A 16,456-nucleotide genomic window follows, 5' to 3' on the forward strand; every position below is an offset into this window, starting at 1 on the left:
GAGTGAAATTTGGCTGGAGTTTCAGGGTGCTAAAATTAAAAAGTCTAGTAAAGGGCAATATGGTTTTGAGTCCTTACTGTCATCCAGCACATTTCGACACCTGAAGTACATATCACTCCTTCCTTGTGTACAAAATAACAACTGACAACAGGGGCAAAGCGACTGTTTATATACATTTCTGAAGTCCTGGGCCACTCCCACTCCCAACGTGATTGGCTGTCCCAACTTCCAAGCTGCGAATCATGACCCAGAGTTTAAAGGACAATGGCAGAGGCCCAAATCCTGAAATGTTCTGTGATTGGATATCATGTATCTAATCAGAACATGGGGGGAGGGCTCAGAATCCTTAGTCCAGACTTAAGTTCAGGCAAACAGAGACCACTGAATACATAACACAAAATAACTCTTTAAAACGCAGTATTATTTAGTAATTAATTCTGCCTCAAAGCTGGTGCATGGCAGGGCTGTATCTACAATGTAAAAACCCCATGTCCCCTTAGTTAATTTTATTAATTAACAGAGACAGGTGAATGCCAACCATGTCACACCATGACACTGTTCTCTGATCGGCTTGCAGACAACAGAAGGGTTACATTTTAATTATAAAAGCATGGCACCATACAACAGTAAACCAATCCCAGCATAAAAATTCAGCGCCCACCCTCAAAAAAAGCAGCAGCAGACTCAAAACAGGCTGAGAGCTGCACAAGGTCATTAAGAGTACACAGATGACCTAAATTTCAGCTGATTTCAGAAGTTAACCATTTTAAACCCCGGGGGGCGGGAGAAGTGCCTCTTTGCTATTGCAAAAGACTCCAAAGTTCTCAAATTGCTACAGCAAAGGTCACTTTGCTCCACCTCTAAGGTGTGGCTACTTTAGGCAACAAGAGAAGCAAAAGGAGGAACTAGAGAAAAGAAAGCGAAACTGGACTCTGCAGTCTGTAGCAGCCACTTTCCTGTCAGCAGAGATGGCGGAGGGTTTTCAGCAAGATCTGACTTGTTCCGTCTGCCTCGACGTGTTTACTGAGCCGGTGCTGCTTCGATGTGGGCACTGCTTCTGCCAGAAATGCATCACCTCCTCCTGGGACAGCCAAGGGGGAGCTCCTAGCTGCCCTGACTGCCGGGCCCCCTGTCCTGACAGACATTTCACACCCAGCCACTTGCTGAGAAACTTGGCCCAAAAGGCAAGAGAGGATCAAGAGGTTAGGGAGAAAGCGCAGGAAGACCAAGAAAATCACGAAGAGACGCCGACAGACAGAAGCAGCCCAGATGCTGATCAGTGGTTGCTCTGCGCACAACACGGTCGCACTTTGCAGCTCTTCTGCCTCACCGATGATGACCCCGTTTGTTTTTGCTGTGTGGATTCGCCTGCCCACGCCGGACACAAGTTCGGTTCCTTGAAAGAGGCTGCTGAGCCCTACAAGGTGAGACTGTGAAGGTGGGGGTGCTTAGTAAAGTGAGGCAATTGCCCTCCAACAGCTGATTCAGGCGGTGTTGTGAAAGGGAAGGTAACTCCTCCTTATTTGTTGTTGTTGTTAAAGATTTTCTTGGTTTACAAAAGTACAGGGTTTGAAAATGGTATAGAAGCAATCTATACAGAACAAAAAGCTAAATTGATAGTAAACAATGTGGTGACAGAGGAGTTTAAAATTGAAAAAGGGACACGTCAGGGGTGCCCCCTATCCCCCCTATTGTTCATCTCAGTTCTGGAGGTGTTGCTAAACATGATTAGAAAGGACCGGTTGGTTCAAGGAATTGAGGTCGGAGTGAAACAATATAAATTGAAAACATTTGCAGATGACTTGGTATTAACATTACAGGAACCAGTCTCCAGTACTAAAAGAGTGTTAGAATTAATTTCTGACTTTGGTCGCGTGGCGGGGTTTAAGTTAAATAAGCAAAAAACCAAGGTTTTAGCAAAAAAATTGACAGTTACAGAAACAGATGAGTTCTCTAAAGAAACGGAGTTGAATGTGGTTAAAAAAGTAAAATACCTAGGGGTGTACCTGACCTCCAAAAATTTGAATTTGTTTAAAGATAACTATGAGAAATGTTGGTCAGAAATCAAAAGAGATTTGGAAACATGGTCAAGATTGAAACTTTCCTTGTTAGGCCGAATAGCTGCTGTAAAGATGAATGTATTGCCGAAAATGTTATTTTTGTTTCAGGCCCTACAGATCGTGGACAAGGTGGAATGTTTTGGAAAGTGGCAGAAGGATATTTCTAAGTTTGTTTGGCAGGGCAAAAAGCCCCGAATAAAGTTTAAAATATTAACTGATGCGAAAGAAAGAGGGGGATTTGCCCTGCCAGATTTGAGGTTATATTATGAATCTGCAGCCTTCTGCTGGTTGAAAGATTGGATTTTATTGGAGAACACTGACGTCCTAGATCTGGAAGGGTTTGACAATGCGTTTGGGTGGCATGCATATTTGTGGTATGACAAGGTTAAAGTGCACAAATTGTTTAAAAATCATATTGTCAGAAGAGCAATTTTGATGGTCTGGACAAAATATAAAGACTTATTGGAGAGTAAGACTCCGAGGTGGCTCTCACCGGTGGAGGCCAAGGCACGTAAGAGACTTAACATGGAGGCCCATTGGCCTAAATACTGGGAAATAATTGAAAAAATTGGAGACAATTGGAGGTTGCTGAGCTTGGAAAAACTGAAAACTAAGGTGCGAGACTGGCTGCACTATGCGCAAATTCAGGAGGTCTTTAAAATAGATAAAAAGGTTGGATTCCAGGTGGAAAAATCGAAACTAGAGACTGAATTGTTAGAGCCAAAAAGTAAACTACTTTCGAGAATGTATAACTTGCTGCTTAAGTGGAATACACAGGATGAGACAGTCAAATCCGCCATGATAAAATGGGCGCAGGACGTGGGGCACAACATTATGTTTGTAGAGTGGGAAAGGTTATGGAACACCGGTTTGAAATTTACGGCATGCACTGCCTTGAAGGAAAATATTATGAAAATGGTATACCGGTGGTACATGACCCCAGTCAAGCTAGCTAAGATATACCATCTGTCTGACAATAAACGTTGGAAATGTGGAGAGACGGAAGGGACATTCTTTCATCTCTGGTGGACCTGCCCGAAAGTGAAGGCCTTCTGGGAAATGATCCATAATGAACTAAAAAAGGTACTGAGATTTACCTTACCTAAGAAACCAGAGGCCTTCCTTCTGGGCATGGTAGACCAGAGAGTGCTTAAGAAGGACAGAACCTTTTTCATGTACGCTACCACAGCAGCAAGGATCCTGATTGCAAAATATTGGAAGACACAAGATTTACCCACGCTGGAGGAATGGCAATCACAGTTGATGGACTATATGGAATTGGCTGAAATGAATGGCAGAATCCGAGACTTGGGAGAAGAAACAATTGAGGAGGACTGGAAAAAGTTTAAGGACTATTTGAAAAAACACTATAAGCTGTATGAATGTTAAAAAAAAATGCACCTTTCAGGAAACTCTAGCTTCAGCAAATGTAAGTTAATGAAATGAAAATTAAGACACAAGAATTTAGAGGTAAAATAATGAAATAACTTTATTGTGTTTAATACAAAGCATACAAGAATTGGGTTATAGTAAAATTGAAATCAGGGAACATGATAAAATGGAAGATACAATAAGTTTTGAAATAAGTTAACAAATTGCTGATGTTTTATATGACAGAGAACGCAGGGTTTGGAGGATGTGGGGAAGTTCTTTAGATTGGATGGAAAAAGAACATGGAAATTTGTTATTCTTCTATTCTATTTTCTTATAACTATCCTTTATTCTTTTTTCTGTATTTCTTAAAATTAATAAAAATATTTAAAAAAAATAAAAGCAAAAGTACAGTGGTACCTCAGGTTACATTCGCTTCAGGTTACAGACTCCGCTAACCCAGAAATAGTGCTTCAGGTTAAGAACTTTGCTTCAGGATGAGAACAGAAATCACACGGCAGCGGGAGGCCCCATTAGCTAAAGTGGTATCTCAGGTTAAGAACAGTTTCAGGTTAAGAACGGACCTCCGGAACAAATTAAGTACTTAAGCCGAGGTACCACTGTATGTGGGGTTTTGTGTCAGCGTCGCTTGTGCAGGTTCTGTGCTGTTCACTTGTGTTCTTTTGGTGGTGAGAGAGGTTGGGGTTGGCCTAGGGTGTGGTTGTTTGTTTGTGATTGGCTGTGGTGATCTTTGTTTTCATGTGTGAGTGGGGTGGGTGGGTGTTTTGGATCAGCCATATTAATTTGCAGGTTGTTGGTGGATTTTTGTCATTGTCTTGTTGGGCTGTGTGTGTGATAAAAGGGAGCCATACTGGGGTGAAGGCATCTTCATCTGTTTGTTCCCGTGTCAGTGTCAGTTTATTGGTTGATTTTTCTAGTAAGGCTGTTTCCCATACTATTTGGTACCATTGGTCCATGCTTACTCCTGACAGGTCTCTCCAGTGTATGGTTATGATGTTTCTGGTTGCTGAAAGTAGGTGGGTTATAAGTTCTTTGTGGTGTAAATGGACATCTCGTTATTTGTTATTAAATAATAATAAACCCTCCATGTGTCCCTATTTCCCAGGGACAGTCCCGGATTTGCGGAAGCCATCCCGGTTTCCAATTTGATCCCAGAATGTCCCACTTTTCCTTAAAGTAAAGATAGAGGGAACTCTGACCATTAGGTCCAGTCATGGCCGACTCTGGGGTTGCAGCGCTCATCTCGCTTTATTGGCCGAGGAAGCTGGCGTACAGCTTCTGGGTCATGTGGCCAGCATGACTAAGCTGCTTCTGGCGAACCACAGCAGCGCATGGAAACGCCATTTACCTTCCCGCCAGAGTGGTACCTATTGATCTACTTGCACTTTGACGTGCTTTCGAACTGCTAGGTTGGCAGGAGCTGGGACCGAGCAACGGGAGCTCACTCCGTCGTGGGGATTGGTTTAACCCACAGTGCCACCCGCGTCCCTCACTTTTCCTTAGAACGTTCCTATTTTCATGGAATAAATGTTGGAGGGTATGGAGTTATGTGACCCCCCCCCCCCCCGCCAAGCCAAGGAGATAAGTAGCTAGACAACCTTTAGAAGACATCTGAAGGCAGTCTTGCATAGGGAAGTTTCAGAAAAGGGCAATCAAAATGTTTAAGGGGATGGAGGAACTTCTCTGTGAGAAATGGTTACAACACTTAGGGCTATTTAGTTCAGAGAAGAAAAGTTAAGGAGGTGGCATTTTATTTATTTGCAGTATTTATAACCTGCTCTTCATTGAATATCTGCAATCCTGGAACGTAGAACAAAGATAATAAAACGAAACAGAAAAACAGCGCTGGCGGACCTGACCTGACTAATTTCACAAACTCTTCTTCCTCCCATAGCGGAAGCTGGAGAAGTTTCTGGGTTGCCTGGAAACCAGAATTAAACAACAAGAACAACAGGAAGGATGTCAAGAAGAAAACATACGTTTCTTGAGAGTAAGAGGAAATAATTCCTAGCTGCTGCTGCTGCTGCTGCTGCTGCTGCTGCTGCTTCTTCTTCTTCTTCTTCTTCTTCTTCTTCTTCTTCTTCTTCTTCTTCTTCTTCTTCTTCTTATTTATTTATATTCTTTTATTCACTTTATCTTGCCCAAGGCAACCCAAAATGACTTAACAACCAACCTGAAAAGCCCACATAGATACATTAAAACCAAGGAAATAATTCATTAAAAACTCCCCACCCACTTCTAAAAGACCACAGATAGTTAAAGGCCAAAGGCCTGGGTATAGACATTATTATTATTATTTTGCCTGGTGTCTAAAGGTATGCAATGAAGGAGTCAGACAAGCCTCCCTGGGGAGAGCATTCCACAAAGGGAGAGACACTACAGAAAAGGCCTGTTCTTGTGTCTATAGGCAGGGACATTGCATTTTGGGGACTTAAGATGATGAGCAGCCACCATGGATGGGAGCTTACCGTATCTTTCGCTCTATTGGATGCAGTTTTTCCCCTCCAAAAATAGAGGGGAAATGTGTGTGCGTCCTATGGAGCGAATGCAGGCTTGTGCCATAGCCGCGCACAGCCCCTCCAGCAGGGAGAGGCTGCACGGGGCTATGGCTTCTTTAGCCCTGCGCAGCGTCTCCTGGCAAGGAGAGGCTGCACGGGGCTAAAAGGGAAGCCAAAACAGCGAGCGGGATCCATCCCACTCACTGCCTTGCCTTCTTCCATAGCTGTGTGCAACGCCTCCGGCAGGGAGAGGTTGTGTGCAGCCTGTACGTTGCTTTTTGGGGCTGGGGGGGAAAATATTTTTTTACTTGATTTCCCCCCCTAAAAACTGGGCGCGCCCTATGGTCCGGTGCGCCCTATGGTGCGAAAAATATGGTAGTTTAGCTTCTTTTCAAAAGTGGCACTTTTGAAAAGGGACTAAACCAGGCTTCCTCACCTCAGCCCTCCAGATGTTTTTGGCCTACAACTCCCATGATCCCTAGCTAGCAGGACCAGTGGTCAGGGATGATGGGAATTGTAGTCCAAAACATCTGGAGGGTTGAGGAAGCCTGGACTAAACTAAGCCCCCATCCAGGCAAGGAGATTTAGTAGGTCTATAGCAGGCATCCCTAATCTGCGGCCCTCCAGCAACAACCCCTCATTTTTACAAGGTACCGTATTTTTTGCTGTATAAGACACACTTTTCCCCTCCTAAAAAGTAAGGGGAAATGTGTGTGTGTGTCTTACGGAGCGAATGCAGTCTGCACAGCTATTGCTGAAGCCAGGAGAGCAAGAGGGATCAGTGCGCAGCAATGCCACTTGCTGTCCTGGCTTCTGGCTTAGCCCCACGCAGCCTCTTCCGGGCAGGGGGAGCCTTCATCCCGCTGCCCAGGAGAGGCTGCGCGCAGCTATCCCATAAGCCAGGACAGCAAGTGGCTATCCCAGAAGCCAGATCCCTCTTGCTGTTCTGGCTTCTGGGATTCAGAATATTTTTTTTCTTGTTTTCCTCCTCCAAAAACTAGGTGCGTCTTGTGGTCTGGTGCGTCTTATAGAGCAAAAAATACAGTATGTTTCGATTCATTTGCTTCTTCTCACTGAATGGGTAACTAGGTTCTCACTTCCACCACCACAAAAACCTCCCAGTGGAACTTCTTTCCATTGCAGAACTCAGCTGAGTCCCTTCGCAAGACGATTGAAGACGAGTGCACTGAGTTGCAGCGATTCCTGAGCCAGAGGAAAGATGCAGTACTGGCCCAGCTAGATGAGGATGAAAACGCTGCTCGCATGAACATGATGGCACATCTCTGGGAGATTAGGGAGGGCCTGTCTGAAGCTAGAGAGATGATGAGCCAGGGAAAGGCCAAAATGGAACAGACGGATTTAGCTGCCTTCCTCCTGGTGAGGCCAAAACCTTTGCACCTCTTTAGTGTAACCATTGCTGAGGGTTTCCCAGAAAATTTTGGACTGGACAGTTGTTGGTTTCCAATTGAAATTTATTTTGATGCGTCAGCAAAGTGATCTAAATCGGTGCGTTTACTTTGCTAAAAGCTTTTGACGCTGCTTTCGTTGTTAGTAACAAACTTTTGTTGTTATTGTTTAGTCGTTTAGTCGTGTCTGACTCTTCGTTATCCCATGGACCAGAGCATGCCAGGCATTCCTGTCTGTTGTCCCCTTCTCCTTGTGCCCTCAATCTTTCCCAACATCAGGGTCTTTTCCAAGGGGTCTTCTCTTCTCATGAGATGGCCAAAGTATTGGCGCCTCAGCTTCAGGATCACTCCTTCCAGTGAGCACTCAGGGCTGATTTCCTTCAGAATTGATAGGTTTGATCTTCTTGCAGTCCATGGGACTCTCGAGAGTCTCCTCCAGCACCATAATTCAAAAGCATCATTCTTCGGCAATCAGCCTTCTTTATGGTCCAGCTCTCACTTCCATACGTCACTATTGGGAAAACCATAGCTTTAACTATACGGACCTTTGTTGGCAAGATGATGTCTCTGCTTTTATGAAATGGCAAATTTTCCACAGAAAGATAACATGCTAGAAGGTGGGCTGCCCCACATCACTATCTATAACCAATCACACAGAATAGGTTAAGTATTCAGAATGGGGAGAGGGCCAAGACTCTTCGGAGCAAGGACTGGCATTTAGGTAGGTGGAGTCAATGCAGGAGGAGTGATGCCCCTTGTGGCCCCTTCCAACTATACAAGTCCATGATTCTAGGACCCCAAAAGCCAGTGTGGGAACAATTAACCCTATAAAACTTGCAGCCAAGCTAGCTCCTCAGTGTGAGCAACTTGTGTGACTTGGTACCAGGCCAAAACCCAATTTCCAGCCCTGTCCCCTTCATACATATTGCTAGTGCTGCAGGAGCTGCTTCTCTGGAGCAGCATGAGCTTGAGTTGCTGCTGCTTCTTCTTTGATGATCACTCCTAGCCAAGTAAGATTGTCTTCCATGAACACGGTTTTAACAATGAGTCCGCAAGTGACTGTGGAGGCCAATTCTGGATCCGCATGTCCTTCCACAGTGGGGACATTGGTTTCTGGATGGGCATTGATCATGGTGAGGGTTTGCCAAGCATGCCTTCCTCTTAGCCCATTTCTCCCTTTTGCCCTGAGTTCGAGCGTCTTCGAAATCCACAACACCTTGGGTAAAGGGCTGTTCTCCAATTGGAGCGCTCGCAGGCCAGTGTTCCCCAGTTGTTGGTGTTTATATCTGAGTTGCACCAGTATGCCGGGAACCCTCCACCTAGGTGTTGGTCTACCCAGGTGAAATATTAATCACTAGATGAGGAAATCTTACCATTGGCTCTACCCTCATCATTCTTGTCCATGGGATTCCACAATATCCTATGATTGTGTGTGAAGCTGACTTGGAGAAAATCTGTTTCCGTGTCAATCTAGTATGAGGTCATCTCTCTGTGTCTTATCAAATCAGGTGGGAATATTGGAGAGTGTCTTCCGTCTTTGGGAAGGCAAGGGGGTATGGTTGGTTAGGGTTATGGGCTGAAAGGAGCCGCACACTCCCAGACCCCCTAGGCAAGAAGAATTAGCAAACAGGATAGCCAGCACTCCATGATTCAATGGGAGGACAGAGGGACCTAATGGCTTTGAGGAAGGCAAGATTAGGGTGGATGACGGGGTGTATCAGGATTCTGTTATTTTCCAGGATACGAAAGGAGAGATTCAAGCTTCCTAACCATCTCACCTTCTTTCTCCCTCCCCAGGGTGTCCAGGAGCTCCTGAAGAAGTGAGTATGGTGTCTTTCTGCTAGTTTCATACGTGAGAGCGGGTGGCCACTTGCTGTAACTGGTATTCTGCTTCTCTTCCCACTAGGCTCCCTGCTGAAAAGGAGGCTGAGGGCGTAGGAAACCAGGCCGACCGCTCTGCTGTTTGCAGGGAACTCTGCCTGGGCAAGTTCAAGGGTCCACTGCAATACCTAGCATGGAACGAGATGAGATCCATCGTCAGAACAGGTAACTGAAAGGAAGTTCAGGAATGATTGAGAGTAATGTCAGATCAGATGAAAGAAAACCATTCTTCGTACCACATGTGATTAACACATGGAATTCTATGGCAGAAGGTGTGGCAATGGTTGCTTGCAAAGAGAATTAGACAGATTCATGGCACGTCTGTTGACTTGTCATGGCAAGTGGAACAAAATGTTGCATTGTGGTGTGCTGCTGTTCAGAGTCCCAGACACTCACTTCCAGGCAGAGGGCCTTCTCGGAAGTGGCACCTGCCCTGTGGAACACCCTCCCATCAGATGTCAAGGAACTAAACAACTATCTGACTTTTAGAAGACATCTGAAGGCAGCCCTGTTATGGGAAGTTTTTAATGGTTGGTGTTTTATTGCTTTATTATTATTAATAATATTCTGTTGGGAGCTGCCCAGAGTGACTGGGGAAACCAGCCAGATGGGCAGGGTATTAATAATAATAATAATAATAATAATAATAATAATAATAATGGGTGGAGGAAATGGAAAACTACAGGTGGAGTGACAAGACAACAACAAAAACAACAACAGATTATTATTATTATTATTATTATTATCCTGTCACCCCACTTGCAGTTTTCCATTCCCCCCACCCCAAACAGTTAATGTACATTCTGCGGCCACTATGAACATTCAGTCCTCATTGGGACTCCCTTAGGTTTCTTCCCTGGAGATTTTTCTGTACTTCTGGCGTTCTCCCGAGGCCACTGATATTTCCTTCTGGTGTGGGGGTTGTGTATTTTGGTTACATGCCACTTACATCCTGGACACCTGATAATCAGAATAAAGGACATGATAGTGAAGTGGAACTTCTACATGTGGAGGCAGGGTGCTGCTGGGGACCAGTCTCTAGGAACCAATGACGGGAGAGGAAGTTTCATGCCCGGAGCCTGCTTGTGGTTTGGGCTACTGTTGAAGACAGGATGCTGAAGAAGGCGGACCTTTGGTCTGATCCAGCAGAACTCCTCCTTGCATCTGTGTCCTTAGGTGCATGGAGGCAGAGCTTGCATTCTGCAAGGATTCAGCAGAGGGATGACATTATTATGTACAGCTGTGTTTACAAGCAGCAACCATTCATGTATAATGTGGGGAAAGGCACTGTGACATTGTCAGGCTATGGTTTAAACCTGCCTGATGACTCTAGAAACACCATCCATAGACTGCCAAGGCTGTTCCTATCAGCACATCTCCGTTCTGGTTTCTGTTTCTTGATTATGTTTATTTGTGTTTGGACATGGCTTCTATATAGGAAGAGAAGTTACTTTGCCATTTATTGAAAAGCTTCCGTCTAAGCAGGGATCAGGGACGCGGGTGGCGCTGTGGGTTAAACCACAGAGCCTAGGACTTGCTGATCAGAAGGTCAGCGGTTCGAATCCCCGCGATGGGGTGAGCTCCCGTTGCTCGGTCCCTGCTCCTGCCAACCTAGCAGTTCGAAAACACGTCAAAGTGCAAATAAATAAATAGGTACCATTCCGGCGGGAAGGTAAATGGCGTTTCCGTGCGCTGCTCTGGTTCGCCAGAAGTGGCTTAGTCATGCTGGCCACATGACCCGGAAGCTGTACGCCGGCTCCCGTGGCCAATAAAGCAAGATGAGCGCCGCAACCCCAGAGTCGGTCACGATTGGACCTAACAGTCAGGGGTCCCTTTACCTTTACTTTTAACCTAGGATGGAGCTAGGGTAGGATGCCCCAATTTTATTTAACTTGTTCTTTTCCTTTGCTTATCAGAAGTAGAACTGATCACCCTGGACTGCGGCACTGCTCATCCCGAATACACTTTCTTACTGCAAAACTATCGTACGCCGTTTGTACTGCTTAAGAATCCCTTGAACTATCCAGCAATATTTCAGGACTCTCCCGTTGTGCTGGGGAAAGAGGGGTTCCATTCAGGAAGACACTACTGGGAGGTTGAGGTGCAAAACAAAGGAGACTGGTTGATTGGCGTAGCCTTGGAGTCCATCCCAAGGCAAAAAGGCAAGGATCCCACTTCTCTGACGGACAAGATCTGGTGTCTGGAGCCAACAGAGGAGGATAGCGAGCCTCAAAATGGATCGTCGTGGTGGAAGGTCGGCGTGTACCTGGACTATGAAGGAGGCCAAGTTTCTTTCTATGATGTAGCAGCCGGGTCTCACCTCTGCACACACACAGCCCGTTTCAGCGAAAAAGTCTACCCTTTCTTCCAACCTACACCAGCTGCTTTCAGGCAAAAACGCACCATAAGCTTGAAATCTTGTCACAGTTAGGACATTAAAGCAATTCTTAAGAGGGTATTATTATAAAAAGAAAAGGTAGGTATGTTTGCCCATTAGATAAAAGTCCAAAGTCCATACTAAGGCAGTGCTTTTGTCAGGCCAGCCAAGATGCAAACTCCATGACTTCATCATCAGCCAACTTCCCTCCCACCTCGCCTTATTTGCTATCAAAGCTGAAGAAGAGCTCTGAGTAACTTGAAGGCTCGCTCACTATTTCGTGACGTTTTGGCTGACCTATAAAAGACATTGCCCTAATGTGGATTTTGGAATGTTCTTAAGTGTGCCACAATTCTCCAAGCGTTTGAGAAGTGTGTGCCCCTGGGAAACGGGAAGGGAATGTGGCTCTCAACATTAGACTTTTCCCCAAAACGCCCCTGCCATGAAGGCAAACGATTACCATCCCCTTCCTTATCGCAGGTGAGGAGCTGTAACTTGCTCCATTCACTCAGTAAATTCATGACACAGGGACTTTCAGGTTCTCAGCTCAATTTCTTAACTGGGCATAACGTAAGAGTTCTACTAGATTAGCAATCTGATAGATCACTTAAAAAAAAAAGCCAAGTAGCGGGCAGGAGATATGTATGTGCGCAACACAGGCAGGGATCCTGGGAGGAAGGTAAATAAGGCCAAATGTCATTTGCACTGAAAGAAAAGGTTTCCACTGGGTGCGATGGGAGCTCTAGCTATTCTTCCAGACCAACAAACAGCAGGCATGGAGGACCCGATCCAGAATGAGGCAAAGGAGCGAAAAGCCCTTCTAATTCCCACAACCACCAGGGATCTATGATCTGGGTTAGGGCCTGCTATTTACTTTTTTAAAAAAGCCCTTCATACAATTGGTAACTGCCTGAAGCAGGCAAAGCCAACAGAGCATATTTGCCAGACTACAACTCCCATCATCCCCGACCACGCTAGCTAGCTGGGGTTGATGGGAGCTGGGAGTCCAGTTGTCTCTGGAGGGCACAACAAGGGCAAAACTAGCTCTTGTATGGTCTGCCCTTTAGGCACATTTGCTTACATTCTTTTCGTACTAGCGAAGTGTGTCAAAGATGGCCTTATAACCACGAGGGGTGGCTCTTACTTACTACATCCAAAAAGTATCAAAGAAAGACAGTTCAAGACGGTTTGAAAGCACATTAACTTGTGTTTGTATTCTGATTGGATTTGTTATCAATTGGGATGTTTTTAACTGAAAATTAATAAAAATTATTTACAGTGGTACCTCAGGTTAAGTCTTAACCTGAAATTGTTCTTAACCTGAAGCACCACTTTAGCTAATGGGGCCTCCTGCTGCCGCCATGCCGCCGCACGATTTCTGTTCTCACCCTGAAGCAAAGTTCTTTTTTAAAAAAGTTTTTTTATTCAAGATTAAAACAAGAAATATTATCCAAAAACATATCATCCTTGTTTTCCCCCCATTTTTCCTGCCCCCCCCTCCGGCTAAACCCACCCACACCCACACCCCGACTTCCGTCAGATCCAGTCTTTGGTTTCTCTGAGACTGCTGTTTTCTGCATGTTACAAAGTTGTGTAGATCCTCAAACTATTTAGCTGATTATTATCAATAAAAAGTTCTTAAGCAAAGTTCTTAACCCGAGGTACTATTTCTGGGTTAGTGGAGTCTGTAACCTGAAGTGGATGTAACCTGAGGTACCACTGTATAATAAAAAACCTGAACCTGCTGAGGCAGAACTGCAGAAAGCCCTGCATGAAAACAGTTTGGCTTCCATATGCAGTTTGGTATAAATAATAAATTAATATTATTATTACTCCATATATTCCCCCCCCCCCTTGGCACAGCCACAGGAAATATACACACCCTCCCTTTCTCGCAGGTACACAATTCCAAAAGAACCAGGTTGCTTTTTATACCCATTTTATTGACAATGGTAAAAAAAAAACACAAAAGAGTTATTTACAAGTTTAAGGCAACGTTGCCATGTAACGGGCTGCGCTTTGGTCTCAACGCTGCCTCTTGGCTGTGCTGGGCAAGGCTGGGGTTGCTGGCGCCGCAGCCGCCCTCTTCCTCCTCGTCCTGGTCGGGGGAGCGGCAATGGAGGGGGCGCTCATCCCGTTCAGCCGATGGGCGTCCACATCCAGCTTCTGCTGCAATATACCGGTCAGGATGAACGCTGCGTTGGCAATGGGGAGCCTGGCGTCCTGAGCCGCTTTGCAGCGGGGCAGGTCTTCGGGACACGAAATCACAACACACTTGTCCTTAAGCAAATAAATAAAAGGTTGAGAGTCAGGTCTCGCTCTCAGAAAAAGAAGGAACATTTTATCATATGTGGTGGGAATGTAAGAAAATAAAGAACTTTTGGGAAATGATATATGATGAGATGAAAAAGATGTTGCAATATACATTTTCTTAAAAAAACCCAGAAGCACTTCTACTTGGTATTATAGGTCAGGATATTAATAGGCAAGATGTTAAATTGTTTTTATATGCAACAACAGTGGCAAGAGTATTTTTAGCCCAGAAATGGAAGCAAGAAGAATCTCCGACGAAAGAAGAATGGCAGACGAAAATAGTGGACTATGCAGAATTGGACAAAAGGACAGGAAGGATTTGAAACTTGCGGGAACAGAGATTTACAGAAGTTTGGAAGAATTATACGAACTATTTGAAGAGCAACTGTAATCAACAAATTACGCTAGTAGGACTATAAGAAGTTTTGTAGGGAGAAATATATGAAGTGCTACAAAGTAGATAAAGAATAGATATTGGTTATGAGTTTTAAAAGTAACAGAAAATAAGAAATGTATACTGAGATATTAGATTGGAAATTTTCAGACTGGACTGATGGAAGTCAAAATATTGAATAAGATGTAAAAATATGTTTAATTACTGTTGAAAATGGTATGTTTAAAAAACTAATAAAAAATTATATAAAAAGAGTCAGGTCTCGCTCTCAGGTATTCCTTTTGCCTCAGTGTTTCTGCCAGCACCGCACGGGATGCCATGTAAACACGCACGGTTCACCTTGTAGGCTCGAGGCATTCTAGGTAAGAACCTCCCGCCGCCGCACTGCACGATGTTCCTCATGTCCTCCAGCTCCAGGTTGACGTTAGGCGTAATGTGGATTTCGTAGCCCTGGAAGGAAAAGAGACAGGTCTGTGGTGTGTCAAAGGAGCATGGGAATCTGAAGCTTAGTGATGAAGGGTTGAGCCAGAATTGGATTACGCCTGCGACTCAAGATGGAAGCTTACACCATAGAAATGATATATAATGAATTGAAAAAGATCTTTTAAGTAACGTTTGTAAAAAAACCAAAAAAAACCCAGAAGCTTTTCTTTTGGGAATTATAGGGACAGAAGTACCTAAATTGTAAATGATGTTGGATTGAAAATAAGTGGCATTAGCAACAAAGTTAATAAGAATATGCAAAAATGAATTGATAATGGATGAAAATATAGAGTTAAAAAATGTTAAGACATAGAGTTAAGATAAATGAAAGAGGGTAAGGATTTGCTGATTTGATTATATAAATGGGAATACAAAAAGGGGAGGTGTGAGGAGGTCAAAGAAACAAGCAAAGGAGTTTAAAGTTACAAAAAACAGTTTTGTTTTTAAATTTTTTCTTACTTTTTGTTTTGTCTTTTGTATGTTATATTTTTTATTTTTATTTTTTCTTTCATGTATTTTGTATTCATGCTTTTGTAAAACTTTAATAAATATCTCTTTAAAAAAAAGTACCTAAATTGTATAGAAATTTATTTATGTATGCTACAACAGCAGCAAGAATGTTGTTGTTGTTTAGTCATTTAGTCACGTCCGACTTCGTGACCCCATGGACCAGAGGACGCCAGGCACTCCTGTCTTCCACTGTCTCACGCAGTTTGGTCAAACTCATGTTGGTAGCTTCGAGAACACTGTCCAACCATCTCGTCCTCTGTCGTCCCCTTCTCCTTGTGCCCTCCATCTTTCCCAATATCAGGGTCTTTTCCAGGGAGTCTTCTATTCTCATGAGGTGGTCAAAGTTTTGGAGCCTCAGCTTCAGGATCTGTCCTTCCAGGGAGCACTCAGGGCTGATTTCCTTCAGAATGGATAGGTTTGATCTTCTTGCAGTCCATGGGACTCTCAAGAGTCTCCTCCAGCACCATAATTCAAAAGCAACAATTCTTTGAAATGTTAAATTCATTGTAAAGCTAATGAAATGTATAAATTTGAAAATATAAAGAAAAAAGAAAGAAAGCTGACACCATAATGAAATGTGTTAGTCTTTAAAAGGATTAGCAAGGCTCTAGGTTGTTTCTCCTGCAACAGACCAATACGGCTGCTCCTCAGAAAATTGGAAGGCATTTTCTGAGCCTTCATTCTGTATCTTGCCTCCCACTGTTACCTCGGGCGGTTTAGCATTACAGCTCCTCATCCTAATACTATCACACTCCTCTGTGGGGAGGAAATTCCACCACTCAGGGCCTGCCGCAGAGAATGCCTTCTCCCAAAACTTTTCAAGGGCAGTGGAACTACTAAAGGGGACCCTTCTGCCGATCTTGCCCCCCAACCTCCCAAGGAACTGTAGGGAAGCAGTGTCACAGTGTTTCTTTAATTCCCTAAACTGTCCAAGCATCCAGAAGTGCAACTGGGGGAACTCTGGGATCAAATTGCACCTGTAGCCATAGCTGTCAACCGTCCCCTATTTGGCGGGAAACTCCCTTATCCCAGCGCCGTGTCCCGCTGCTGTCCCTTATTGATGGTGTCCCTTAAATTTCCTGGGTTTCAAAGGAAGCAGCTCCTCTCCCTCCTTCCCTGCCAGCCAGGGAGGAGGGAGGCTC

The 16,456-nt window shown here is 44.4% G+C and overlaps 2 protein-coding genes across 2 annotated transcripts; one reads left to right on the plus strand and one right to left on the minus strand.

Moving 5' to 3' along the window:
- Positions 1-359: 359 nt before the first annotated feature.
- Positions 360-12,905, plus strand: LOC310837675 (zinc-binding protein A33-like). Its single transcript, XM_083724638.1, has 6 exons — positions 360-1,424; positions 5,347-5,442; positions 7,094-7,327; positions 9,154-9,176; positions 9,263-9,402; positions 11,154-12,905. The coding sequence occupies exons 1-6, from the start codon at positions 969-971 to the stop codon at positions 11,666-11,668; spliced, it is 1,464 nt and encodes a 487-aa protein (XP_083580764.1). The 5' UTR covers positions 360-968; the 3' UTR covers positions 11,669-12,905.
- A 228-nt stretch (positions 12,906-13,133) lies between these two features.
- LOC310838084 (mediator of DNA damage checkpoint protein 1-like) lies at positions 13,134-15,326 on the minus strand. The gene is made up of 2 exons (XM_083725479.1): positions 14,661-15,326; positions 13,134-13,894 (listed from the first exon to the last, which is right to left on the minus strand). The coding sequence occupies exons 1-2, from the start codon at positions 14,721-14,723 to the stop codon at positions 13,640-13,642; spliced, it is 318 nt and encodes a 105-aa protein (XP_083581605.1). The 5' UTR covers positions 14,724-15,326; the 3' UTR covers positions 13,134-13,639.
- Between the last annotated feature and the right edge of the window lie 1,130 nt (positions 15,327-16,456).

The sequence above is a fragment of the Podarcis gaigeae genome (genome assembly GCF_964106915.1).
Source record: "Podarcis gaigeae genome assembly, chromosome: 2".
In the NCBI taxonomy this organism is placed as follows: Eukaryota; Metazoa; Chordata; class Lepidosauria; order Squamata; family Lacertidae; genus Podarcis; species Podarcis gaigeae.